Source organism: Cervus canadensis, chromosome 2 (assembly GCF_019320065.1).
Source record: "Cervus canadensis isolate Bull #8, Minnesota chromosome 2, ASM1932006v1, whole genome shotgun sequence".
NCBI lineage: Eukaryota > Metazoa > Chordata > Mammalia > Artiodactyla > Cervidae > Cervus > Cervus canadensis.
In genome coordinates, this window is record NC_057387.1 from 9,157,756 (window position 1) to 9,182,729 (window position 24,974).

Here is a 24,974-nt window from a genome sequence, read left to right on the forward strand (position 1 = left end):
GGAACGAAGGGATGGTGATCGGGGTGTGGGGAGGGCCCCCTGCCTGACTCCAGGCTCACCTGGGCTGTTGGCCTCTGAAGGGGGCGCCTGCAGAATGTTCTGAAACTGGGACGTCCTTGGTTGGGTCTCTGGGGAACTCCTTAGCAGGATGCTGGAGTCTTGACAGGGATGTGTTTGGGGAATGGGTGGTGGGACCAGGCTCAGGGATACATGTCCCTAGGTTCTTTCAGCCTGCTTCTGCTGTCTCTTTGGTCCCCTCCCCACCACCCCCACCCCTTATGCCCACCCTTTGTTTTCCCTGCAGGGCCACCGGCCTTCCTGAGAAGTACTGCATCGAAGCTGAGCGCAAAGCTAACATCCCAGCCAACACGTCTGTGAACTGAGGGAACCCCTCTGCCCCTCAGGATGCCTTCAAGGGGGCAGGTTCCTCCCCAGCTCTCGGTGTCCATCACTGCTGCTAATCTAGACAGTTCTGAGTTATAGATTAAATCTATTCTTCTCTAAGGAATAGTCCAGCTTTCTTGCTGTGGGGAATGTGGCCGCTATGGACTAAATGGGGAGCAAAATAGGTTACGGGGGCCCTGGGCTGTGGGCAGTATGATGGTCGGAGACAGAAATAAAAGGATGCTCCCTTGTGGTCAACCCTCCTAAGCCAGGTGGTCCCTTTGTCCTGGGGTCTCCTGGCTTTTTTTGTGACCCTCTGGCACGCTGTCATCATTTCCACTTTCAGCTCAGTCTTATCTCTGTCCCCACTCCATGCCCAGCGCAGAGGCATTTCGTGGCAAGGAGCTAGAGATGCTGTCTCAGGGAGGGGCTGGGGCAAGGGCCGGGGAAGGAGGTGCCAGAGCTCTTACAGGTACATGCCTGTGACTCAGACCGTGAGTGTTGAGAGGGTGATGTTTGAGCCTGGGGCTCACCCTCCTGTGTCAGCCCTCTTCTGCCAGAGCCCTTTCAACTCTGGGCAGTGTCACCAGCCCTGTCTCCCATCAGGGCACACCCTGCCTGCCCGGTACCCTCACCTGACACAGATGTCCCCTCACCCAAGTGGCTGCCTCCCTTTAGCCCCCCTCGCTCCAACAAGTGGGGCTTCCCAAAGCCATCTTTCTCAGTGTTAGCTTGCCTCACTCTCCCTCAAAATATTCTTCATTCATTCATTCACTCGTCCAAGTATCTCTGAGGACCTGCCAGATGCTAGGTACATTTCCAGTGAAGTCAATTTCCAGTGAACACAGCGAACCTGGTTCCAGTCACAGAGAAGCATCTCATCTGTGTCAGTCAATCTGCTCTTGCTTCCCACCAGATTTCTTGTATCTTTAGCAGAGTCTCAGCCTATTTAGAAGGACTTGATGATCAGGCTCCCATTCTGGGGCTGTGTACTAGCTTCCAGAGATGGAGCCAGTTCCCCATTTTTGTATGCCTTTGCGGGGAAAGGGCCTCCACCCAGCTCCCATCACTATGGCAACCTCCCTCCCCCTCAGTTTCATTTCTCCAATCCAGAGCCCGGTCTCGTCTCCTTCGGCGGGTCCTACACTGAGAGGAGGCCGAGGACAGCTACCGGGCCCATCCCGGCTGAGGACAGCTACCGGGCGCATCCCGGCTGTTTACAACACCAGGTTACGAGAGCCTTGGGCAAGAGTCCTTTATTCATAGGACCCAGGGAGAGAGGGCAGGCTGCTTCCTGTGCTGCCTCTGCCTCTGCATCTTCCCCAGGCTCCTTCCTCACCATCCCCACCAGGGAAGACTGCTGTCCCCTTCCTCCCTGAATCAGACGGGCAGCCTCACCAGCTGCGTGGGGAAGAGGCTTTCTCACCTTCCCGGCTCAGTTCCCCTAAGTGCATCCCTCGTACCTAAAGAAGTTGACCTCTTCCTCCCCAGGGGTCTTGTATAGACGTGGTGCCCAGCCTGGGATGGGAGAGAGAGCATGGCAACGCCACTGAGACGGCTGGCCAACTTGCTTAGGTTCTAAGGATTCCTTGTCGTTCAGTCGCCAACTCTCTGTGACCCCATGGACTGCAGCACTCCAGGCTCCTCTGTCCTCCACTATCTCCCAGAGTTTGCTCAAATTCATGTCAACTGAGCCAGTGATGCCATTCAACCATCTCATCCTCTGTGGCCCCCTCCTCCTCCAATCTTTCCCAGCATCAGGGTCTTTTCTAATGAGTCAGCTCTTTGGACTGCAGTCAGATTTCCTTGTCATCCAAGGGACTCTGAAGAGTCTTCTCCAACACCACAATTTGAAAGCATCAATTCTTCAGCACTCAGCCTTTATGGTCCAACTCTAATATCCATACATGACTACTGGGAAACCCATAGCTTTGACTGCCTGGACGTTTGCTGGCAAAGTGATGTTTCTGCTTTTTAATATGAGGTCTAGGTTTGTCATAGCTTTCCTTCAAAGGAGCAAGCACCTTTTAATTTTATGGCTGCAGTCAACGTCTGCAGTGATTTTGGAGCCCAAGAAAAAAAAAATCTGTCACTGCTTCCACCTTTTCTCCTTCTATTTGCCATGATGTCATGGGACTGGATGCCATGATCTTAATTTTCTTAATGCTGAATTTCAAGCCAGCATTCTCACCCTCCTCTTTCACCAGCATCAAAAGGTTCTTGAGTTCCTCTTCATTTTCTGCCATTAGAGTGTTGTCATCTGAGTATCTAAAGTTGTTAATATTTCTCCTGGAAATCTTGATTCCAGCCAGGCATTTCACATGATGTACTCTGCATATAAGTTAAATAAGCAGAGTGGCAATATACAGCCTTGTCCTACTCCTTTTCCAATTTTGAACCAGTTGTTTCATGTCCAGTTCTAACTGTTGCTTCTTGACCCGCATACAGGTTTCTCAGGAGAAAGATAAAATTCTTTAAGAATTTTCCACAGTTTGTTGTGATCCACACAAAGGCTAAATTTAGCAGTCAATGAAGCAGATGTTTTTCTGGAATTCTCTTGCTTTCTCCATGACCCAGTGAATGTTGCAATTTGATCTTTGGTTCTTCTGCTTCTTTGAAACCCAGCTTGTACATCTGAAAGTTTTCAGTTCAGGTACTGCTGAAGCCTGGCTTGAAAGGTTTTTAGCATAACTTTGCTCCAATGCACTATGCACTATGTGAAATGAATGCAATTTGTATCATAGTTTGAACATTCTTTGGCGTTACCCTTCTTTGGGATTGGAATGAGAACTGACCTTTCCCAGTCCTGTGGCCACAGTTGAATTTTCCGAATTTGCTGACTTACTGAGTGCAGCACTTTTACCTCACAGTTAATAATACCTGCAGGGACCAGGGGGTGGGTCCTTACTTGTCCCAGGGGAGCTTCTCAGTTAGAAAGGGCCTTGGGTGCCTGGAGTTTGCCCAGCCCATCCAGCTCAGGGCTGGGAGGAACAAGCTCCCTTGGAGTGCAGGTCAAGAAGAAAGGGGCTTCCGTGCCCAATGCTAACTTCTGAGCCAGGTAGAGAAAAATGGTCCAATTTTGTGGGTTAAAAGCAAGGCCAGCACTTCCTCAGAACTCTTTGCAGGTGAAATGGAGCCAGTGTTGTGCTGTGCTGAGTTGCTCAGTCGTGTCCGACTCTTTGCGACCCCATGGACTGTAGCCCGCCAGGCTCCTCTGTCCATGGGGATTCTCCAGGCAAGAATACTGGAGTGGGTTGCCACGCCCTTCTCCACGGGATCTTCCCAACTCAGGGATCGAACCCAGGTCTCCTGCATTGCGGGTGGATACTTTACCGTCTGAGCCACCAGGAAAGCCTGAAATTGGAGCCTGACAGATCCCAAAGCCTAAAAGTGAGACTGTCTTGACATGGCCTGGGTGGGCAGCTAGAAGTTACGTGACTGGGGTTTGGCTTTGGAGATGGGAGAATATAGCCACCTCTGATCAAGTGAAGATAGTTTGGGGGAATATCTTAAGAGTTCTCCCCTCAGAGTTGTTCCCCTCTAGGGATTCTCTGAGCTGGCCCATGATGTGAGAGAGGTTTGATTTCTTCTCTCAGGATAACTGAGAAGCCCCACACAGGCTTCTGCGGCTTCAGGACTGGCCTGAGTCATCAGCAGGAATCTAATCCCTAGAAGTGGAACATTCCTGACAGCCAGGCAGGCAGCAGCTGTCATCTGAAGCCAGCTGGCTGCATTTGGTCACCTTTTATAAACCCTCCCACTTTTTCACTGAGGAATGGCAAGGGGGATAATCACAGGGAAAGGTTCCCTGGTGTCAAATGGGGGCTGGAGGGTTGAGGCTACCTGATATGGTGGAAGAGCCAGCAAGGGACTGTAGTAAGCCCAGCTTGCAGGGGGGCGGGGGAGGGACACGGAGATAAAGAGAGCAGATTGAAAGTGTTTTGAAAGCATAATGGATCTCCCCCCACGGCTTCCACCTGCCCCATTCAGGAACAACCAGCCGCAGACTTGTTACTTGATGCTGGACTTTTGGGTGGGGAGTGTTTTCTCCTAGGGGGTGGCTTCAACTTTCCCTCCTGGGGTTCGGGGGTAGAAATGGACTCTGTGCACCCCTCCAAGCTGCTGTATCAGCTTAGGGCTCTCTGGGAAGCTGTGAGATTCCAAGCTGTGGTTCAGTGTGGAGGAAATCTGGGGGTGAGAAAGAAGCGCTCATTGGTGCATCGTCTTTGTTGACGTACAGATGTTAGAACCTTGTAAGGAAAAAAAAAAAGTGCCCAAGCTGTTAACTTTGTTGTACCTGAATGACTGTGAGTACCAGCTCCCTTTCTTCTGAACTTCGGGTGTTCTGGTTCTTGCAACATCAGACTGGGCTGGTACAGCCTGGAAAATCCAGTGGCTGGACGCCACGGTAGAGCACTGAGTCAGGCCTGTAGGCAGCTGCCTCCTGGGCACGTGTGCCAGAGCTCCTGGCTGGGCTCCACGCGCTCCCTGCCCCCGTGTGCCCACTGCCTGTGTCACGCTGCCCTGGCGCTGGGAGGCGGCCTCAGAACCTCTGGCCCTGCCGCCGAAGCAGCACCGAGGGGGCACGGCTTAGCAGCCAGCTCTGGTGGCTGAGCCAGGCCGTCCCTGACTCAGTGGGGCCCTGCGGTGTCCTGCAGTACCCCCTGGAAGCCTCAGCATCCCCGTCAGTGACTCCGGCCACCTCTGGGCATTAACTGGTCTCAATAAAAGTACTTTGAGTAAGCTCAGATGAAAGGGGCTCAGGATATTTCAAAGCCAGTCAGGGCTTCTGGGGTGAGGAAGGGTGGCGGGTATTGAGGTGACAGTAGGGGGGAGATGCTGGAGCCTCAGACAAGAAGTCTGGGCGGAGAGTCCATGGAGCACCTCACTGTTTTCTCACCCATCCGTCCCCAGTGCTGCTCCCGGGGACCTAGGGGCCTGGGAGAGGACTGTGGAGGACGGGTAGCTTACTCCAGACCAGAGGTCTCTCTCACATTCTAGGCTGCTGCCAAGGTGACCTGCCCCCCTTCCCCTCTCTCTCTCTCCCTCTGAGAGAGATCCTGGCAAATCACACCAAGGTTACCTGGAAGAAACTCATTTCCAACATCACAGAAATCTAGAGTCCCAGAAAAGACGAAGTTATTCTTGATTTGACTGACTTTAAATAGCTTAGACCTTCCCTCTGTCCTCACTCCCCAAGCTCCCAACCTCCCAGCCCTGCATTTCTTCCCACATTCTCCACGTCCTCTTGGGAGCAGGGTAGCCATCACCTCCCTGCGCTTGGATGACTTTGAGACTGTGACAGGAATAGGGTCCCTGGAAAGAAGAGTCAAGGGGCTGAGTGGGAGTGGGGAGTTGGAGAAACTGCCCAGAGCTCATGAGTTTTTTGTACAGATGCTGGGAAAGACTGCTTTGTCCCCGGGGCTAGTGGGAGTGAGAACCAAATCATGGAAGGTCAAGGCTGGAAATGACATCCAAGACTCTTTTATCCTGGAAACTTCTTTGTAAACTAATCAAATGGTTGGAGCATCTGAGCTTGCACACCCTAACGGCTATTCATTACCTCATAAAGCGAAACCCAAACTGTCTTAGATCAACCCCAATACTCAGAAAGTTCTTAACATGGAGTCAGTACATGTCTTTATGACCATCCTCCGGGGTCCCTAGTTCTGCTTCTTGGGACCACATAAAACAAGTCCACGTTTTCTTCATGACGCCCCTTCAGATATCTCCTACCCCAGCTACTGTGCAGCCTGACCCCCTGGGGGGAAGCGTGTGCAGTTCCGGAACACAGTGTTTTTCTGAGGATTTGGTAGGGGGAGAGAGAAGCATGTTGGAGGGAGGACGCGGGGAAACTGGGAAACCTTCCATTTATCCCCTGGGCCCGGCATGTTGCTCTCCTGACAGTTCACACTCCCACCATCCCAGGCAGCCCTGGCCAAGCTCTGTTGCCTCTGAGCCCCACCCCCTGGCACCACCTCCTGCTTTCCCAGTGTCCAGGCAACAGGAGACAAACAGGGAGGGAAGAGTGAGGGCTGGTCGGAAGGGCTTAGCGGGGAAGGCCTTGCAGCAGACACACACCCAGCTTTGCTCTGCTACCTGAAAGCTCCCCACAGCTTCCCTGGCAGATTCCAGGAACACAAGGCAAGCCTGGAAACCACTCAGGAGCAGTGGGCAAGGGGAACCACCGCTCCCTCTGGGGATATGTGTTGGGGAATCCAGGTGGTAGAACCCAAGGCAAATTTTACTTCTACAAAGTAAAATTATGCTTTACCGAAGTATAAATATTGATACTGAAGCTCAAAGTCCCATTGGACATGTGGGGTAATCATCACAAGGTCTCTCTCTCCCCACATGCAAACATACATGGTCCAGGATGATCCGTCTTCGTTGCCTGATTTATCCTGGGGGTCTGGCTCTGACCCCAGGGGTAGAAGGTCTCCAGAGGTTCAGTTCTCAAGGATTGTGCCTTCTCACTCCAAAAATACCATCAGCTGTCTTTTCCAAGTTCACTCTCTTCTCTGCTGTGTCTGCCAGGGCTCTGGTTTATTTTTCAAGGACTGAAATACTCTGCCGGCCACCTCTTTCCACTCTCAGACAAACCAAGCACATCCTTAGTTATCCTTCAGATAGGTGTTAAAAGGTCATTTCCACCACGCCAGGAGGTCTTGCCACATATGATGGGAGGTCATCAGCCTGTGATAGGAGCTGGTGCCCCTTCCTTTGTCTGTCTCCCCCTCCAGACTGAGCACTCTAGAAGACAGAATTTTGTTAACCGTTGCTTCCCCAGGGCCTAGCCACTAGGCCCGGCTGGTTTGTTGAATGGATGAAGGTTCTGCAAGAAATGGTTGATCTCTTTTATCCTTGAGGTCTCTTAATTCTTCTTCAGGTTTGTCATCAGGGATTCACATAGTCTTTCAAAGTGAATTCTTCTTTCCCCCACTTGTTTCCTTGATTACAATCCAGTTTTAGCATTTAAGCAGCCTCACTTTGCTAAGATACTCTGCTGATAAAGTAGGTTAGACCACTCCTTTCAGCGATGGGGACAATTTCGGGGCTGTCTGCTCTTCTGACTCTGGGTCAGCTCCAGGATGTCTCCTGCTGGCAGAAATCTGGGTGTATCCAGGCTCCCTCCCAGGGTCCCTGTTCTTCTGAAGTGGATGAGCAGGAATCACTGAGCCTTGGGAAGCCTGAGCTGAGGCGTAAGGAGACCCTGGGTGTCACATCTCAGAAACTCTTGCCCACTAGCCATGATGGGGGCCTCAGTGTCTAAACCCTAATTTTGTTCCTGAAACTGAACCTCACGAGTGGATCTTATCCTCCTCTCTCTGTGCTCGGTCGCTCAGTCATGCCCGACTCTGTGTGACCCCATGGACTGTAGCCCACCAGGCTCCTCCGTCCACCGGATTTTCCAGGCAAGAGTACTGGAGGGGGTTGCCATTTCTCCTCCAGGGGATCTTCCCAACCCAGCGACTAAACGTGCATCTCTGGCGTCTCCTGCATTGGCAGGTGGAATCTTTACCACTGAGCCACCTGGGAAGCCTTTTCTAGACTGTAACTGTTCCCTGTCTGAACTCGACATGCTCCCATCACAGCAGCTCTACCACCTCTGGGCACCTCCATTCTTCTCGTCCAAGCGGGACCTCACCTGGAGGATCTCCGACACCAAACCTTCACTGAGAGCTGGACGGAAAGGCAGTCACCGCTGGGGTTCCCGGGCTTCTCTGTGACTGCGTACCAGGTGCCTCTGTCTGCCCCCTCTGGGCGTGAGACTGTCTGTCCCATGGCTCTCCTGCCACCAGATCCTGTCCTCGGAGGTTTTCTCTGCTCAGCACTCCCAGGGCTACTCTTTGCTCCCTGGATGTCACAGGGGTGAGCCTGGGCCCTGGAGGGGAGATGGGGAGCTTGAAGCTGAGCCTAGGAGGCCTGGGGGGAGGGGTTGGGGATAGGTCCAGGCAGATGAGGGGGAGCGCCTGTCCCTCCCCACGATGTTCTGGGGTTGGGCTGCCCCTCCTCTCAGAAGCAGCCTCTGGGCCTCTCTAGGTCCTTGTCCTGCCTCTTCTCTCTGCCTCTGTACTCCTGTTCAGGCCTTTCCAAGTTTTTGTCTTAGAGTTTCTGTTTCTGCCTTAGAAAAGAAGCAAGTACAACCCAGTCTGGTGGGGTGTGTGTGTGTGCGCGCACAATAGAGGGGCCATTCTCCCCCAGGGAGCTACGGATTTCTCAAAGAAAAACAAGGGGCCCTTTTGGAAATCGGGTGCTCTGTTCCAGATTGTAGCCTGGATCCTCTGCCTCCTGACCCTCTCCCAACTTCTGGATGGGCCACCTGGATGGCATCTGTGTTCCCTGCCCCCTTACTAACCACTGCCTCTCCCAATCTCTCTCTCTCTCTTTGGGGGCACACAGGGAATTCCAATACTTCCCTGGATCTGCCCAGACCTTTATAGGACCTGAAAAGGAAGTGGGTGGGGCAACGGGATGTTTGGGGTGGAGACTGGTGGGGAAAAGGGAGGGAAGATTTGGGGGAGGGGGCCTCCTCCCCCAGGATGAAAGTCACAGAGAAAGGAGGGCTGTGAGCTGGTCCCAGAGGGAGGGGCTATGGGCTGGACTTGTGCTTTGAAAATTGAGCAGATACCCCAGATACTCCAACACCACCCCCCAAAACCCCTGTAGGGCTCAGGGCGCAAGGCAGGAATGCGACAGCTTCTTTTATGGGCCCCAGATTGCAAGGAGGTGGCAATTAGCCCTCAGTGGGTCAAAGGGGAACAACAATGTGTCCTGCCTTTTGAGACTTTGAGGAGCCCCTGCATGGAGACCTCAAAAGTGGCTGTTCTCCCAGGAGCATCTAGGTCCTTGGTCTCCCCCAGTGCCCATCTCCTCGACTTCAAAACCAGGAACACCCTCACCCAAGTAAAATTGCCTCTGACAGACCCTATTGTCCAGTTCCATTTGGTGTCAGAGCCCCACTCACTGATATAACTTCCTGCATCCCCTCCCCAAACGCCCTTCTGGGAGCTTGACCAGATGGTGAGCTTAGGTCATGGAGCAGAATTTAAGAAGTTGTATTTCTTATGGGGTTCAGTTGCTTTATATCTTTCAGATGGGCGTGCATGTATTTAGAACTCTTTCCAAAATTTTGAAACCCCGATGAACATGTGCCACTGGTATTCTCCCAGAAGAAAGGAATGAAAATTCTAGCCAAAGTTAGATTTAATGAATGGAGGCTGAGGTCTTTCTATATCATAAATACAACCTCATTTTTGATCCCCATGAACCCTCTGTCTGTGTAACTTTAACCCAAGTTTTAACTCTAACCATAGCCTATTCTAACTCAAATCCCAAACTCAAGTCTAACCCAGCTGTAAATCCAATCCTAAAGTAATCTCAAGCCTGTCTTCAATTGTATTCCCAGGCAAAGCTGTAAATGAAACTAAAACCCTGTTCCTTATCAAAACACGAATCCCAGCCATAAAGCCTAGCCTCAGTTCTAGCTGAAGTTCTATCCTTAATCTCAATGTTAACTCTCATCCCAACCTCAAATCTGACCTCAACCTCATTCATCATTTCACCTAACCTCAACCTTAATCTCAGCTCCAGTCTTCTCTCCAACTCTAACAGTAGCTAAAATTCAGAATCAGTAGTTAAACTCCAGCCCTACATTTCAGTCTAAAGGAACCACAATCTTACTCCTCTCTTTTCAGACTCCCTCTTCCTGGCCCCACCTGTTCACCCCTCCACCTATCACTGACTTTGCCCACGGGTGGGTCTAGTAACCCACAGGGTCACTGTGCCCTTTTCTTGGTCCACTCTGGACGGAGAGTCAGGATGCCTGCTTGTTCTCCACGTAGGCCCTAGCAGCATCACCTAGACTGAATCTTCGTGTTTTTCCAGACCTCTGTTTCCCCATCTGTAAAGTGGGAATAATGATCGGTGCTCTCCAGAGTGTGCAGGCCAATCCCATAATCCTTAAAGTGAATAAGGAAATACGGACATTTACAGTGTACAACTCGTGGGCCCCGGAGCACCCTGTTATTGTTGGGAGTGCAGCTGGGGGGCTGGAATGCAGAGATTCCAGCATGGACTCCTTGTGCTTCCTTGTTGTTCTGTCTTGTTTTCCCCAGAAGGGTGGGCCCTGGCAGCGTCCTGAGCTCCGTGACTCTCTCCAAGACTCTTCCCCATCCCCTTCCTGGGCCCCTGTCAGCGATGGGGCAGGACCCTTAAGGCTTTGGAGAGGGCTGAATTGTTGAATAAAGCCACTCATGGCTGGGCCCCTACCACTGTGTATGGGGCAGTCCTGGAGTCTAGGGGAGGCCCAAGGCCTGTTCTGGGACCCTCCCCCCACCCCGCCCTGCCCCGGGACCAACGAGCAAGGGCTGGCCTTCCATTTTCTCCCCCTGCCCAGCAGGACTTCTCATCCCAGCTCCAACCTGCCTGGAAAGGTGGGGGCTTGGTCACCCCGATGGCCGTCCATGTCAGGAGGGCCCCTGGTCTCCCTGGGCACAGAAGCAAGGGCACCATTCGATCCCTAAAAGAAGGGTGTACAGGGGGCTTAGTACTCCTCGACAGACACTCTGGGGAGGGGTGTACAGACACAAATGCACGCCCCTTCCCCTGCCTTCCTGGCACTCATTTCCCCAGCAGCCCCTCACCCGCCCGGCCGCTCACCCCATGCCCTCTACACCCCCGGGCCCTCTCCTCTTAGGCCTCACTGAACTGGTTTTAGTTGTGTATGGGAGGTGGGGGGCTGGATCCCCGTAACACACCTGGTTCTACAGGGGTTCCCTGCACCTGGGGTGACCTTGCCTCAGGTATGAGTGCAGGGCACAGCTCCAGAGGGGGCAGCCAGGGCAAGACCCCTTCCCTCCTGCTCTCGGCTCCGGAGGCCTGACACCCTTTGAGGTCCTGGGTCCCTTTCATCTGGGGCCTCTCCTCCAGTCCCAGGAGGAGTCCTCCAGTCCCTCCCCTTCCCTGGTTCCCTTTCCCACAGGTCATGGCCTGGGTGGGAGGGGGTCTGCAGGGTCAGGGAATGAGGAGGGGGTGGGATTTGGAAACCTGCGTGTCAGACACAGTGCCCTGGGGTCAGCGCCAGCCTTCAGCTCCTGGTCACCCCTCCATCGCCAGCCTGGCTTCCCCTTCTTCGTCTCCATTTCCCTGAGGGAAGAGGCAACAAATGAGTGGTGAGGGGTGCTCCGTGGACGCCGTAAAATTGGGCGACTGTTGTCACCCCAAGGATGGGGCCAGGAGGAAGTGGAAGTTTAACAGGTGCCTAATTACAAGTCCCGCTGGCCGCCCTGCGCCTCTCTCAGGATAGGGAAGAGCTTGGGGAAGGGCTGGGTGATGCCTGGGTAGGCCACTCTTTGTCACCCTGCTAATTAGGGCGCCTGGGACTCCTCCCCAAGGCGGGGACCAGGCCCCCTCCCTGCTGTAGAAATAACTCCGGCTGCTCCCCAGCAGGGCACTTGCTGCACCTTCCTGCCACCCCCGGGCAGCGTCTGGGCCCTCTGCTCCCCTTCCCTCCACCTGTCCCCACACATCCACTGCCGCCGGCCTGCAGCCACCGGCCACAGGGATCCCAGCCCAGGCGGAGGAAGCACCGAACCGAGAGACATGGGAGTCCGAGGAGCATTCCACCTTCTGCTCGTGTGCCTGAGCCCAGGTATGGGGCTGGGCAGGGGCGGGATGCCCAACTGATGCCGCATGCACAGGAGAAAGGCAGTGAGGGGCACACAGAGGAGCCTGGAAGGTGCGCTCGGATTCCCTGGCAGGGTGCTGTCCACCCTCGCCCTGCTGGGCTGGGGTGTGGATGTTGCCAAGGGGACCTCTCCCCAGGACAGCCCTGCACTTGAAGGCTTGGGGCATGTGTTCTTGGATGTCTCTTCGTTGTGTCTGTGAACCTGTGGGGCTCACACACGTTCGTACTTGCTGAAAATGGGAGCATAGGGCTCCCTGGGAGTTACTATGGGAACTGGGGGTGGGGGCTGAGGAGGAGCCTGGAAAGATCCCTTTTCCATTGGTCTGTGTGCTATTCCCAGTGGGAGGGCCTCTCTCCCACCCCACTGGCCTGGAGAGGGCAGAGCCTCAGGCAGGTGAATGAATGGGCTGCTTCCAGCAGGACTGGGCCCCTGCGCTGTGAGAGCACCAGGGTAGCCCCCAGCCCCTCCAGCGTGAGCCTGGGGAGGGTGGGGAAGGTGACTCCCAGAGCCCTCTCCCTGGGACAGGCCTGGAGGGCAGGGCTCCGGACTCGACATCGAGGCTGCCAGCCCAGGACGGGGCAAGTCCTAGCAAGAGCCCATCTGTGTGGGCATCGGTGGACATGGCTGAGATGCTCTCGGGGGTCAGTGTGCAGGCTGAGGGGGCACAGGGGAGGAGCTCAGGGAGGGGGGAGCATGTGAGTGACTGCCTTTCTGCAACACCTGCAACACCTTCTCTGTCTGGTGGGAGCTGGCCTGGCAGAGCTTACTGTGGAAGCTGTGCTGTGGGGACCTGGCACATCTCTCTGTGTCGTGTGTATACCTTTTGTGGGGGCTGCCGTTTCTCCCCTCCCTTCCCTTCTCCCCCCTCATCTGCAGAAGGAGGGTTCATGGCTCTGGAAGCAGCTTACAAATTCACAAAGGATTTATAAGCTGAGAGTAGACCCGGCTATTGAGGCATCTGCCCTCTTCTTTGGCAAGCCTGTCGTGATTTCCCTGCCCCTCCTCCGAGTCTCTGCACCCAACTCTCACGCCTTCACTCTGGTCTTCTTCCCTCCCCCCAGCTTCTCTCTCTGCTCACATTCCCTGGAGGTACTTCCTTAGCACCACAGCGAAAGGAGTGAAGGTGAGACACCAGGAATGACTTCCCCAGGAGAGCAAGAGGGTGCAGAAAGGCTGGGAGGACGCTGAGGGAGATTTAGGGAGGTTAAAAGGCTAGGGTGAGGCTCCCTGGCCTGGGACAAAGGCAGACACTCAGCCTAGGGCAGGGTGGAGACACTCTCTTTCAGCCCATCCCTCCCTCCCAAGCCCCCTGCCCAGAATACTTACCCTCCTGCCCGGCTGGCTTCCAGGGTGTGGAGAATATTCTCTGGTCGGTTGCTTTCGACAGTCCTTCCCCAGGGTGGAGCCTGTGTTCTCCACTGAGTTTTGGCTCATCTCTGGCTTGCCTTGTGCCAGCCCAGGACCTGGCAGGTGGTGTTAGGATCCTTATCTCGGGAGTGGGCTGGTGTTAGCATGGCCTGGGGCTAGGGAAGGCATCACCGAGTCCCGTTAGAGGCCCGGCAGCAGCAGCGAGTCTGCCTGCTCTGGGTTACCCTGCAGACTTGAGCAGGGGTGGGGGGCAGGTTCAGGGCATGGCTGATGGCCCAGCTGGGATCCTGAAGGGCAGGTTCAGTGGTGCCTGCGGTGCTGCGGATGTTGAAAGGGCGCCTGCTGGCTCTCTAAGAACCAGACTAAGCTTCTGTAGCTTAGTCTTGAATGAATGCACATGGGGGATTGCCAGTGTATGCAGTGGGTGTATCTTCTGGATTAATATGTACCTGTGTTTGTGTGTAGTTGTGTGTCTGTGCGTATAGGAAGGTGGGACTCCATAGTCTGCATTTTGAAGGCGTGTAAGAGTGTGTCCATGTGTTGGTCTCTCTGGCTGTGACAGTGTGTGATCGTGTGTGTGTGGGATGCTAAGTGGGCAGGTGGTCCTGGGAGAGAGCCAGAGAAGGGCAAGAGCAGGATGGGCAACCGAGACGCCAAAGGACTCGCTGATTCTTGCAGAGTGAGCCAGGCTGGCCAGGGGCCGAGGGCGAGGGGGCGGCCGGAGACGGAGGCGGCGTGCTGCCCGCTCAGCCAGGGTTGGGGCCCTTTGGGCACCGCTCCCCCCACCCCCAACATCGTGTTCCTCTGTAGGTCCAACCGGTTGGGGCTAGCACCTGCCTGGGGCTTCAGGGGAGGGAGGGAGAGACCAGTCCTGAGCTTCCAGATCCTGGCTCCTCACCCCGGGCTGACTCAGTGAGGCTAGGGCTGGTAGAGTGGGAGGGGCCCCCAGTGGAGCGAGCCTGTGGGGGCGGCGGTACCTGAGCCACACGATCACGCAGGGGGCAGGACGCAGAGCATACAACGCCACATGCCTTCACGCAAGTCTCACCCGTCCTGTGCTACAGACGACTGCGGCCAAGGCCTCAGCACCACCGTTCACGGTCACACACGGGTGCAGCCAGGCTCCTGGTCACAGCTGCACATAGGCACCCACAACACTCAGAGCACTTCCACAGCCAGGCACACACTGTCACACAGGCACACAGCCACAGACATGAACTGGCATACATAGACACGCAGAGACTACCCATTCTTCTGCTCCTTGGGCTGGAAAGGGACTCCGGAGGTCATGGTGTCCATCCTCCTGCCTCTGGACATGACCACTTCACTTGGTCCAGACAGAACTGGCTTTTAACCAACCAGTCGCTTCCATCAGAGCATTTAACAGCTCAATGTGCTCCATGCCTCCACACATAGGCACACACACGCTCATAGCCACAGCGACTGTCATGTAAATATGGAAGCAGACACTCTACCTAGTCATGTACATAAATCTCCCTACAGTACGCATAAGCAGCCACAAACACTCAGAAACACACAATGTACATATGTGGACATAGCCACACATACATATATAATCATGCATACATACAAGCATTCATATTTTATTTTAAAATTTTATTTTGTTACTTTTGACTGTGCTGGGTCTTCACTGCAGAACACGGGCTTTTTCGAGTTGTGGCGCATAGACTCGAGAGTGTGTTGGCTCAATAGTTGTGGTGTGTGGGCTCAGCTGCCTCACGGGGTGTAGAATCTCAGTTCCTCGACCAGAAATCGCACTCATACCCCCTGCATTGGAGGGCGAATTCTTAACCACTGAACCACCAGAGAAGTCCCATATACAAGCATTCTTAACAACTATATATATACAATATACAAATAGTATAGTTGCAATTCTACACAGTTACAGAATACAGACACGCTAACATAAGTCGGCACAGATATGCCGCGATCAAATCACGCACACTCTGAGAGCAGGCCCTGCTCCCTGAGGAACCCCCACTGAGGCCCGGGCCGCCACTGACAAGGAATGGTGGAGAGAAGGGGGCTGCAGCTGATCACCCAAGCCCCGGTCCTGCTCCTCTTACCCCGTCTGGCCTGCCTGTGTCCTAGCGCTGCTGTCTGCTGTACGGATCAACGGGGATGGCCAGGAGATCCTGTACCTGGCGGAAGGTGACAATGTGAGGCTGGGCTGCCCCTACATCCTGGACCCTGAGGACTATGGTCCTAACGGGCTGGACATCGAGTGGACGCAGGTCAACTCAGACCCCTCACATCGGGAGAATGTGGTAAGTGCTGGGTATGTGATTCCCCTTACTCCACACTTCACAGTATTTACTTGTTGGGCAGCTAGCACACTGCAGGGCAAATAAGAAAACCAAGCCCTTGAACTTTCCCCAAGGCTTCTGAGAGAGTGGGGCAATGGGGAGGAGCTGTGTAATTTCCAATCAAGCCAGTCAGTCAGGCCACCTCCTCCCACCCCTCCAAAAGGAAGATGGGCACTGTCCTGGCCTGACCTTATACTTCCAGCTCAGACAGTCTTTGAGTATCATCCAGCTTCTGCGTGTGCCTGTGGCTTTATTCATCTCATCCCATTTAATCCTCACGTGCCCCTGGGAGGTAGCTATTAGGCAAAGAGTGCCTGATTTCAAATGATCTCACACATTCTGTTAAAAGTCAGTGGATCAGGCATTATCATTCCTGTTTTTCATCCAAGAAAGCTGAGTCTCAGGTAAGTTCGGTGAATTGCCCAGACAGCCAATCCACAAGGGCTTCCTTGGCTCTGCCTGTCTCACCATCTCTGTTTTCTTCTCTTCACAGTTCCTTAGTTACCAGGACAAGAGGATCAACCATGGCAACCTCCCCCACCTGCAGCAGAGGGTCCGCTTTGCAGCCTCAGACCCCAGCCAGTACGACGCCTCGATCACCCTTTCGAACCTGCAAGTCTCCGACACAGCCACCTATGAGTGCCGGGTGAAGAAGACCACCACGGCCACCCGGAGGGTCATCATCACTGTCCAAGGTATGAGCAGACTCCTCTGGGATCCCCTTCCCCAGACTTCAGAATCAATGGTGGCTTGACCATCCTGAGCCTGGCTCTGCCTCTTGGCTGGGCCCTGGCTCACAACTGCCCTCTCCCCTGTAGCACGGCCTGCGGTGCCCTTGTGCTGGTCTGAGGGCCACTTTACACATGGCAATGATGTGGTGCTGAAGTGCTTTGCCAATGGGGGCAGCCCACCTCTCACCTACAAGTGGGCCAAGATCAGCGGGCATACTCACCCCTACCGTGCCGGGTCCTACCATTCTCAACACAGCTTCCACTCTGAGCTCTCCTACCAGGAGTCCTTCCACAGCTCCATCAGTCAAGGTGAGGGGGCCTTGTAAGAGGGGAAGATGGGGACGCTGGGTCCCGCTGGGGCTTCCCTAGGTCCTCAGCAGCACCAACTGTGGGAGACTCCTCCTCTGAGCCTGTTCCAGAAGCTGCTATAGAGAGAGGAAGAGAAGGCAAAAGGGGAGAGTCAGTCGAAAGCAGTATGACTAATTTGGAAAGAGCATGGTTTCGGATAGAGCTGGGTTTGCATTCTGGCTGGACCATGACTGGCAGCAAGGCTCAGGCAAGTGGCTTGACCTCTGTGTGCCTTGGTTTCATTCTACAGTACATGAAAAGGGAAATAAGGGCTATCCTCCAAGGGCATGTGAGAATTAAATGGGATGAGGTGTGTAAAGCTGCCGGCACAGAGAGATGCTGACTGGTACTCACAATCAAAGACGATCAGAGCTGGAAGGAACCTTAGAATTCCTCTGGTCTAACCCGCTCCTCACAGTACAAATGAGGAGACTGAGGCTCAGGGAGGGGGCATACTTCCCTAAGGTCACAGAGTGAAATCATGGTCTCTTTCCTGTTGCTGGGAAAGGGGCCTTCGTTGGCTCTCTTTCAGCAGGGGAAGGTGACTCACCTGGACACAGCGGGGTGGACTTGTGTGTGTACACACACCCTCCTTCCATGAGCCATCCCGCAGTGGTCTAGGCTAGGGTGAAGCTCTCAAAGACCGGGCCCCTTGGCCTCACCACTGCCCTCTGATGCTCCTTCAGTTTCAGGCCTGAACAACGGTGACCTAGTGTTGAAGGACATCTCCTACAAGGATGATGGGCTGTATCAGTGCACAGTGGCCAACCACGTGGGCTACAGCGTGTGCGTGGTGGAGGTGAAGGTCTCAGGTGGGTGCAGGCAACGGCCCCTCGGCCGGGAGGTTTGGACGGGAGGAACCTGGGCTGTATGTTGGAGTCTCAGCAGGCTCAGCCTTATGGGTCTCATCAGTGCATATAGCTCTGCCAAGGTCACCCTGGGAGCCCTGGGAGAAACATGCAAATATGAGGAGTTAACTTGCCTCTCCTCATATATTCCTCACTGTGTGTCCAAGGGCCCTGAGACCCCCTGGGTCCCCTATTCTTTTACACACAGAAGCCCTGTGCTTGCCACTCCGGGTTAGCCAAGCAACTGCCAGGCTGCAGAAAGCCTGACTAGTCTCCTTTTCTCCCCAGACACCCGGCGCATAGGAATCATCATCGGCGCAGTGCTGGGCTCTTTGCTCGCGCTGGGCTGCCTCTTGGTGGGCATCTGGGGGCTCGTCTGCTGCTGCTGCGGGGGCGCCGGGGTCGGCGGCGGCTCCCGCGGTCCCTTCGGCTACGGCGGCGGGGTCGGCGGCGGGGTCGGCGGAGGGGCCTGCGGCGACTTGTCTAATGAGATCAGGTAAAACCTGATGCATGCTGCATGCTGCTGCGCGGCAGGGGACCGGCGCCCTGCTCCCTCTCACCCCTGCCTGCCACCGGCCGGCTGGGACCCCCACCCCCACCCTGCCTACCATCGCCACGGAGTGCTGGGACCACAGCATGTCAACCGGCCCCTCATCGCATGGCTTTTCTCTTTCCCCTTCCCCTGCCAGTCTTCTCTTCTGCTTTCCTGCCCTCCATCTCCCTCGCGTCTTTGCACCTCTCTTGTCTTGTCTAGACTGTAAGCTCCTGGAGGGCAGGGCCTGTATTAATTTTTTCACTTTTCCCTTGTATCGCGCCGGTGAGAATTCTTGGACATGCTTACTTAAGAAGAGTTCATTAATATTAAGAATAGTGCTAATAACTTATATTAGGAACAAACTAGAAATAAAAACAGAACAAGCCTAGTAGTGCTAATGATTGCAATGCCCTGGGGATGGAGAGAAAGATGGAGAAGATTAAGAGAGGAGAGGCGAGAAGAGAAGGAGAGAGAAGGCAAGGTCAGGATTAAGGAAGGAAAGAAGGTCAGGGAAAGCAGCTCCTTCTGGATCTCCAAGGTTCCCTTTCTGTCAGAGCCGGTGGTTCTGCGAAAACCTCACAAGGGGACAGGAGGGCGCCTAGAGGGGGCGGCCTGCCCTGCCGTGGGCTGTCCGGACACGTGTGGACCAGCCCCGTCCGGAGGAGGATGGGGACGGTGGCTCCGGGAGCGCTGCGGGGCCGCGGGTCCAGAAAGGGTCAGAGAGGAGAGTAGGTCGAGGCTGAGGCTGAGAGGCGAGGGGAGGCGGAGGGAGGCGCGGGAGACGAGAGACTGCCAAGAGCCCCCGGCTCTGCCCAGGCCGTGCCCACGCCGCGCCGCGGAGGAGCCCGCTCACCCGCCCGCCTGTTGTTTTCCACAGAGAGGACGCCGTGGCGCCCGGGTGCAAGGCCAGCGGGCGCGGCAGCCGCGTCACCCACCTCCTGGGGTACCCGACGCAGAACGTCAGCCGCTCCCTGCGCCGCAAGTACGCGCCTCCGCCCTGCGGCGGCCCGGAGGGCGTGGCCCTGGCGCCCCGCCCCGCCCCCGCGGCCGCCGCCTGCGAAGCGGGCCCCTCCCCGGTCTACGTCCAGGTCAAGAGCGCCGAGCCCGCCAGCAGCGCCGCCGAGGGGCCGCTGCAGAGCAAGGACGGCCTCGTGGTGTGAGCGCGCGGCGCTGGGCTGCGCCCCGACTGGGAGGGGGGCGCGGGGCTCTCTGCTCGCAGCTGGGGACGCGCTCGGGCCGGCGCCGACCTCGGCTGCTCCCGGCCGCGCGGTGGCTGGGGGCTGAGGACGTTTCCCTCGGGAACTGAGTCGAGCGGCTGAGCCTCCTCCTCTAAACGTGGGAGAGGGCGGGAGAAGGCAGAGAAAGGCCATCCGGGGCCTCTCCTCATCCTCGGAGCCCCAGGCTCGTGGAGACGGAGAGAGGAGGAAGTGTCCGAGAGCGCAAGTGGCCGGAGGCCGGTGTCCCCAGCCAAGGCAGAGAGCCCCGGGGGCTGGGTGGGTGGGGATCTGGACTGAATTGTGAGTGTGAGATCTGAGCTCCGAGGCGGCAGTGTTAGCACAATAAAGAAAATGTAAGATTCGAGACTGAGGTGGCTGTGGTTCCACGGAGGTTTGGGCGTGGGGTCAGGGTGGTGGGCCGTGCTCAGGGGTAGGGGAGAGGTCGTTGCTTCCAGTTGTCTAGCATCATTTCCTCAACATTTCCCCCTTCCCCTCCTTGATCGGGAGCCAGAGCTGGAAGGGGCTGTCTATTCCTACCTTTCCCTAGGCAGATGGAGAAACAGACTCTTCAGGCTCGATTTTCAATCCAGAATCCCGCTTTTCTCTTTTATTCCAGAAATCAAAAGAGGAAACAAGGAACTGTCAGGCATGACCTCTCTGAGTACTCCCTGACCACTCGCAGCATCCTTCTTCCTTCTCCTCTCACCTACCAAATCCTGACTCTCTGATCTCTCCCAGATGTATGCCATCCTTCTCAGCAACTAGGAAAGGTTTCAGAGTCCTATTCTGGGGTAGAAAAACTAAATTCATCTAACCTAGCCCCCTTTTTAATGGAAAGGGGATTGACATTTATTGGGCACCCTCCGAATGCCAGCTGCTTTCTGATATTTCGTCTTATTTAATCCTGTGAGGTGTAGTATCCCATTATATAGATGAAGCAACTGAGGCTCAGAGGTATTCAGTATCTTAACCAAGATCACAGGTAATAACAGGTTTTGGTCCAGGTGTGTTTGACTCTCAGACATCGTGCTCTTTCCCTGATATTTGAATTCCTTCTTCTACATTCCTGACAAAAGATATTCCAACCTCTTCTCGAATACCTGCAGTGGCACCTCCCAAATCAGTCCATTTGGCCTCTGCCTGTCAGAGGTATCTTTCTCCTGTTGAACTCAAATTGGGTCCCCACATCGTTTTTATCCCTTGGCCCAAGTGCTACTCTTAGTGAGCCCTAAGCATCACAGTCTCAATTCAGCTGCCCCTAATGGACCAAGTGGCCGTACTCCATACTGGATGACTGCAGCAGGAACACAACTGAACCTGTGTCTGGCTTAGGGGTGGAGGCTCTTCTGAGGAGCATAGTACTTCAAGGTCACTCTGCTCTACCTGCTTCTGCCCAGTCGCCTGCCTCTTGAGAGCATAGCACTTCCTTTTCTTTCTTTCTTTTTTTTTCCCTCTTTTTCTCTTAAGGAGAAGCTGGGCTCCTGAAGTTTTTCTGTTTCTACCCTGTGGCCATGTGAAGTGTGGGGAATGGATGGACCTCAGAGTTTGTTGATAGAGGAAGCCCTGAAACCTTGCTTTGTTGTATGTAACTAGGAAACCCTTCTTGTTGGCTTGGGTACTTGCAAAAGGGTGATGGCATCTCTGGTTCTGCCTTGATAGAGTTTGGGAAGAGAAAGGAGAGGTGATACTTACCTGGCAGGGGAGACACCATGATCACGAAGGTGGTTTTCCCAGGGCAAGGCTCATCCATTGCATTCTGGATGTGCTGCCCCTGTGATTTACTCAAATGTGGGAAACTCGATTGCATAATTTGTGCTAGTGGGGCGACTGCATTCACACTTTGTCCTGAAGAAAAACAAAAGAAAGAAGAGATGATGGTGGAACAGAGGGAGCCAGGGAGAGATGTCTTAGAGTGGGGGTGGGGGGTGGAGGGTGGGATTGGGGGGAGGTGGGGATTCTTGAGGATGGATGGGGACACAGTGGGAGGGAGTAAGGGGACTAAGTGAGGGGAGCAGAGAACTGCAGGAATCATCCCTCCCTCATTCATTTGGAGACATTTAACAGCACCTATAGGATGATTTGTTCATAGAGAGAACTTCAGTAGGATGCTGGGCCTGGCACATGTTTGCCCTAAGGCTGGGGATTGAATAGGGTGACTTGGGGAGGGCTCTCCCAGTCTGAGACCCTCCAGCTCAGCTCCCTACAAGGAAGTGAGGTACAAGGCAGCCGGCTGTGCAGGTTGTGTTGAATGACATCATCTTCCCCATTCCAGGAACCAGGGAGCCATGCTCAGACTTAGCCTTCCTTTGAAGGGTGAGAACAACAAGGTGCTGGCAAGAAAAGCTCATTAAGAAGCAGTAAGAGATTTTAGAGAGACTTTGGAAACAACTTTCGGCAGGGTGACTCAGCAGGGAAGCCCAGGAAGTTCCGAAATCCCTAAATAAATGATCACTGCACTCATCACCTCTGAGTGAGAAAGGATGGGAGTTTCTGCTCTGAAGGTTTTGCTTCAGGGACACCTTGGGCTTTTTCATTTCTCCTGCTTGAAACCTTGTCAGTATTGGAGAACATTTATGGTGGTAAATGTTTATGAGTGGTTTTGGGAGCGAAGTTGAGCATGTAGGGGGCCAAAAGGCCCTAATGTGTATCATTTGCTATTGCCCTCATGTAAATTCTCCCACTATGGCTGACTTCAGGCTGTCGATGTGATGTCCTTACAGTGGAGTCAGGAGAAATGTACACTATCACACCATCTCTGCAGAAGTAAATAACCTCAAGAATTAAGACAGTCATGAACTGCAGCAAACTAATTGGGAAAGGATGAATTTTGAATGCTTATCTCCTGTGTCTCAGTAGAATTCATTTAATTGTAAATTTTTATACTTTTATTTGTAATAGTGGTTGCATTTAACAACTGACTCGCAAAACTTAGGCAGACCGTGTCTGCAAGGAGGCAGAAGGCTGTGTACACAAATGTTGCTTCAAGCGAGGGAATCTTAAGTGCAGTCTCAAGTTTTCTCTTTTTTTCCAGAGACACACACAGCACCAAGTCAGTTGTCCTCATCCCACTTCCTAGTTCTGCCTTTTGGCATCCCAGCCTTGCCAAAACTGAATTCTAGTTTCTCTAGTCAATGAAAAATTATTCAGATAGTTTATATGTCCTTGGTAACCATCAACAACATAACTTACCATCCACATATCTTCCGTGAATGGCTCTCCTAGAACACCCAACCCTGAGAAATCTACTCACGGGACATCCTGAGTCCTTCCTGACTCAGTTGCCTCTCTGATCCTCTGATTCAGGTTTTAGGAAGTCATTCTCTAGTCATCCTCTCTTAAGTCCCCAAAACGTAACTGTGTGAAATCCCAGTGATTTTTTTTTTCTGTGCTTCTGGTAGAATAACTATGCTTGCTGCCCCATTGCATTTCAATTACTCAAGGCCCAGTCACACTGTGTGACTCTATGGAGGGATTAATTGTTTCCCCTGCTTCCCTGGAAGCAAAGGAGTTTGGAGAGCTAATTACTCAATCACAGCCTAGGCAGCATTCTTTGGGATGTTTAGTCCTGCCCCCTCTGCTTCCCAAGGGAGCCTCAGGTGAGGCTCTGGAATTCATGCTCTTCATCCATCCAGTCCACCTGTAGGACTCATTTCATTTATTCCTGCTGTGTGGAGACAAAATGGATTCCATTCAGTTTCCTGCAGTTATATTAGAAGAACACGCTGTAAGGGAAAGAGCGTTGAGAGACGTGGAATGGTGCAGGCGAGGAGATGGTGGTGGTTTTGGAGGATCTAGAAGAACATGGGCCGGATCACTGTGCCTGCCAGCAGGGAGCCGACAAAACAGCCTTCTGCCAGCCATCTGCCACCTGTGGCCATTGCCCTCAGCAGCCTTCCTGGATTTATTTTACTTATTTTATTCCAGGTGTATTTTAGAAGGACAGCAGGATGGAACACTGTTAGGGAGGAGACCAAAGCCCTTGACAAAGGCAGGACACTTAGCAGAAGGGGATGAAGGTGAAACTGTTGAATTTATTTTTATAGCAACTGAGTGTGAGGTGATGGTGGACCCATATTGGCTAGCTTGGGGAGAAAAGAAAGAAAGGAAGGAGGAAGAAAACTTGTAGTAAATATTTATGATTTAGTCATGCCCACGTATGTGGTATTGGAGAAGACTCTTGAGAGTCCCTTGGACAGCAGGGAGATCAAACAAGTCAATCCTTGTTTGAAGGAAATCTACCCTAAATATTCATTGGATGGACTGATGCTGAAGTTGAAACTCCAGTACCTTGGCCACCTGATGTGAAGAGCTGACTCATTGGAAAACACCCTGATGTTGGGAAAGATCAAGGGCAGGAGGAGAAGAGGACAACAGAGGATAAGATGGTTGAATGGCATCACTGACTCAATGGATATGAGTTTGAGCAAACTCCGGAAGTTGGTGAAACCTGACGTGCTGTAGTCTATGGGGTCGCAAAGAGTTGGACACAACTAAGCAGCTAAACAACAACATAAGAAAAAGCCCTAGTTTTAGAGTCAGACAGCCCTGGGTTCCTCATTATTAATAAGTTCCTAAAGCCTCAGTTTCTTCATCTGTAAAATGGAGTAGTAAGAGGCTATTTTGTGTGACATGGTTTTAACAGAGCCTGGTACATAGTAGGGGCTTCCCTCATAGCTCAGTTGGTAAAAAATCTGCCTGCGGTGCAGGAGATCCTGGTTCGATTCCTGGGTCAGGAAGATCCACTGGAGAAGGGATAGGCTACCTACTCCAGTATTCTTGGGCTTCCCTTGTGGCTCAGCTGATAGTCTCCCACAATGCGGGAGACATTGGTTCAATCCCTGGGTTGGGAAGATCCCCTGGAGAAGGGAAAGGCTACCCACTCCAGTCTTCTGGCCTGGAGAATTCCATGGACTGTATAGTCCATGGGGTCGCAAAGAGTTGGACACAACATAGTAGGGGCTCTGCAAATGGTTGATCCCAAGCCCCTAGTCCTCAATATGTAATTTCAGAGGAGGGCAGACCTGGAGGCAGCGATTTAACCACACAGAGGTAGAGGTTGGAGGCTGAGGTAGTGGGAGGTCCACCTGGACGGGGAATAAGGGAGGAGAATGAAGCCTTGGGATTGAGTCTGGAGATGCTCACCATCTAGGGGATTAGGTGAGCAGCCCAGGGACCGGCAAGTAGTAAAGCAGGAGAGCCAGGCCCTGCCTCTGAATCCTGGAATGCATGTGCACATATTTAATATTTACAGCAATCCTCCTGAGTAATAGTGATACTAATAATAACAGGAAGCACCTGAAACACAAGCTCAGCAGGGCCCGAGCCAGGCCTGAGGGTGAGCTTCCAGGATCATCAGGGCCACCTCCCGGGACCAGGGTGTGCCTCCTATGACCTTTCACGTCTGCCTGCTCGCGGCTCCTGGGAATCGGGCCACGTCGACTGCCTCCCTGGGCCCAGTGCAGACTGTGGCTCGCTGTGAAGGACTGATCTGATGGCCCCTCCAGCAGAGTATTCACACAGCTCTCC

General features: G+C 53.7%; 2 protein-coding genes, 1 long non-coding RNA gene and 1 other non-coding gene across 14 annotated transcripts in view; 3 read left to right on the forward strand and 1 right to left on the reverse strand.

The window, feature by feature from the left end:
• CFAP45 (cilia and flagella associated protein 45) overlaps window positions 1-504 on the forward strand; it is a 43,598-nt gene extending 43,094 nt beyond the window's left edge. For all 6 annotated transcript variants that reach the window (XM_043452157.1, XM_043452141.1, XM_043452133.1 and 3 more), the window contains one exon: window positions 305-504. In XM_043452157.1, the coding sequence (XP_043308092.1) occupies window positions 305-383 (79 nt within the window). In that variant the 3' untranslated portion in view covers window positions 384-504. The remainder of the gene's footprint in view (window positions 1-304) is intronic.
• Window positions 505-11,824: 11,320 nt separating this feature from the next.
• On the forward strand, window positions 11,825-19,812 carry VSIG8 (V-set and immunoglobulin domain containing 8). The gene is made up of 7 exons (XM_043452183.1): window positions 11,825-12,037; window positions 15,555-15,730; window positions 16,263-16,464; window positions 16,588-16,809; window positions 17,535-17,660; window positions 17,985-18,192; window positions 19,109-19,812. Exons 1-7 carry the CDS (start codon window positions 11,989-11,991, stop codon window positions 19,389-19,391), a joined length of 1,266 nt encoding a protein of 421 aa, XP_043308118.1. The 5' UTR covers window positions 11,825-11,988; the 3' UTR covers window positions 19,392-19,812.
• Window positions 15,039-19,392, reverse strand: LOC122431112. 6 transcript variants are annotated; one of them, XR_006266442.1, is made up of 5 exons: window positions 19,167-19,392; window positions 17,399-17,577; window positions 16,722-16,925; window positions 15,530-15,604; window positions 15,039-15,230 (listed from the first exon to the last, which is right to left on the reverse strand). It is a non-coding gene; the product is annotated as an uncharacterized LOC122431112 (long non-coding RNA). The 6 variants fall into 6 exon arrangements; XR_006266440.1 differs by having other exon boundaries at window positions 19,085-19,195; XR_006266443.1 differs by having other exon boundaries at window positions 17,399-17,794; window positions 19,167-19,185.
• Window positions 19,813-21,132: 1,320 nt separating the features above from the next.
• LOC122437564 lies at window positions 21,133-21,296 on the forward strand. Its single transcript, XR_006268372.1, has one exon. It is a non-coding gene; the product is annotated as a U1 spliceosomal RNA (small nuclear RNA).
• Window positions 21,297-24,974: the final 3,678 nt, after the last annotated feature.

Coding starts and splice junctions, on each gene's coding strand:
- VSIG8 (XM_043452183.1), top strand. CDS start 11,989: ATGGGAGTCCGAGGAGCATTCCACCTTCTGCTCGTGTGCCTGAGCCCA. Junction 16,810..17,534: donor CCACAGCTCCATCAGTCAAG/GTGAGGGGGCCT, acceptor ATGCTCCTTCAG/TTTCAGGCCTGAACAACGGT. Junction 18,193..19,108: donor GACTTGTCTAATGAGATCAG/GTAAAACCTGAT, acceptor TGTTTTCCACAG/AGAGGACGCCGTGGCGCCCG.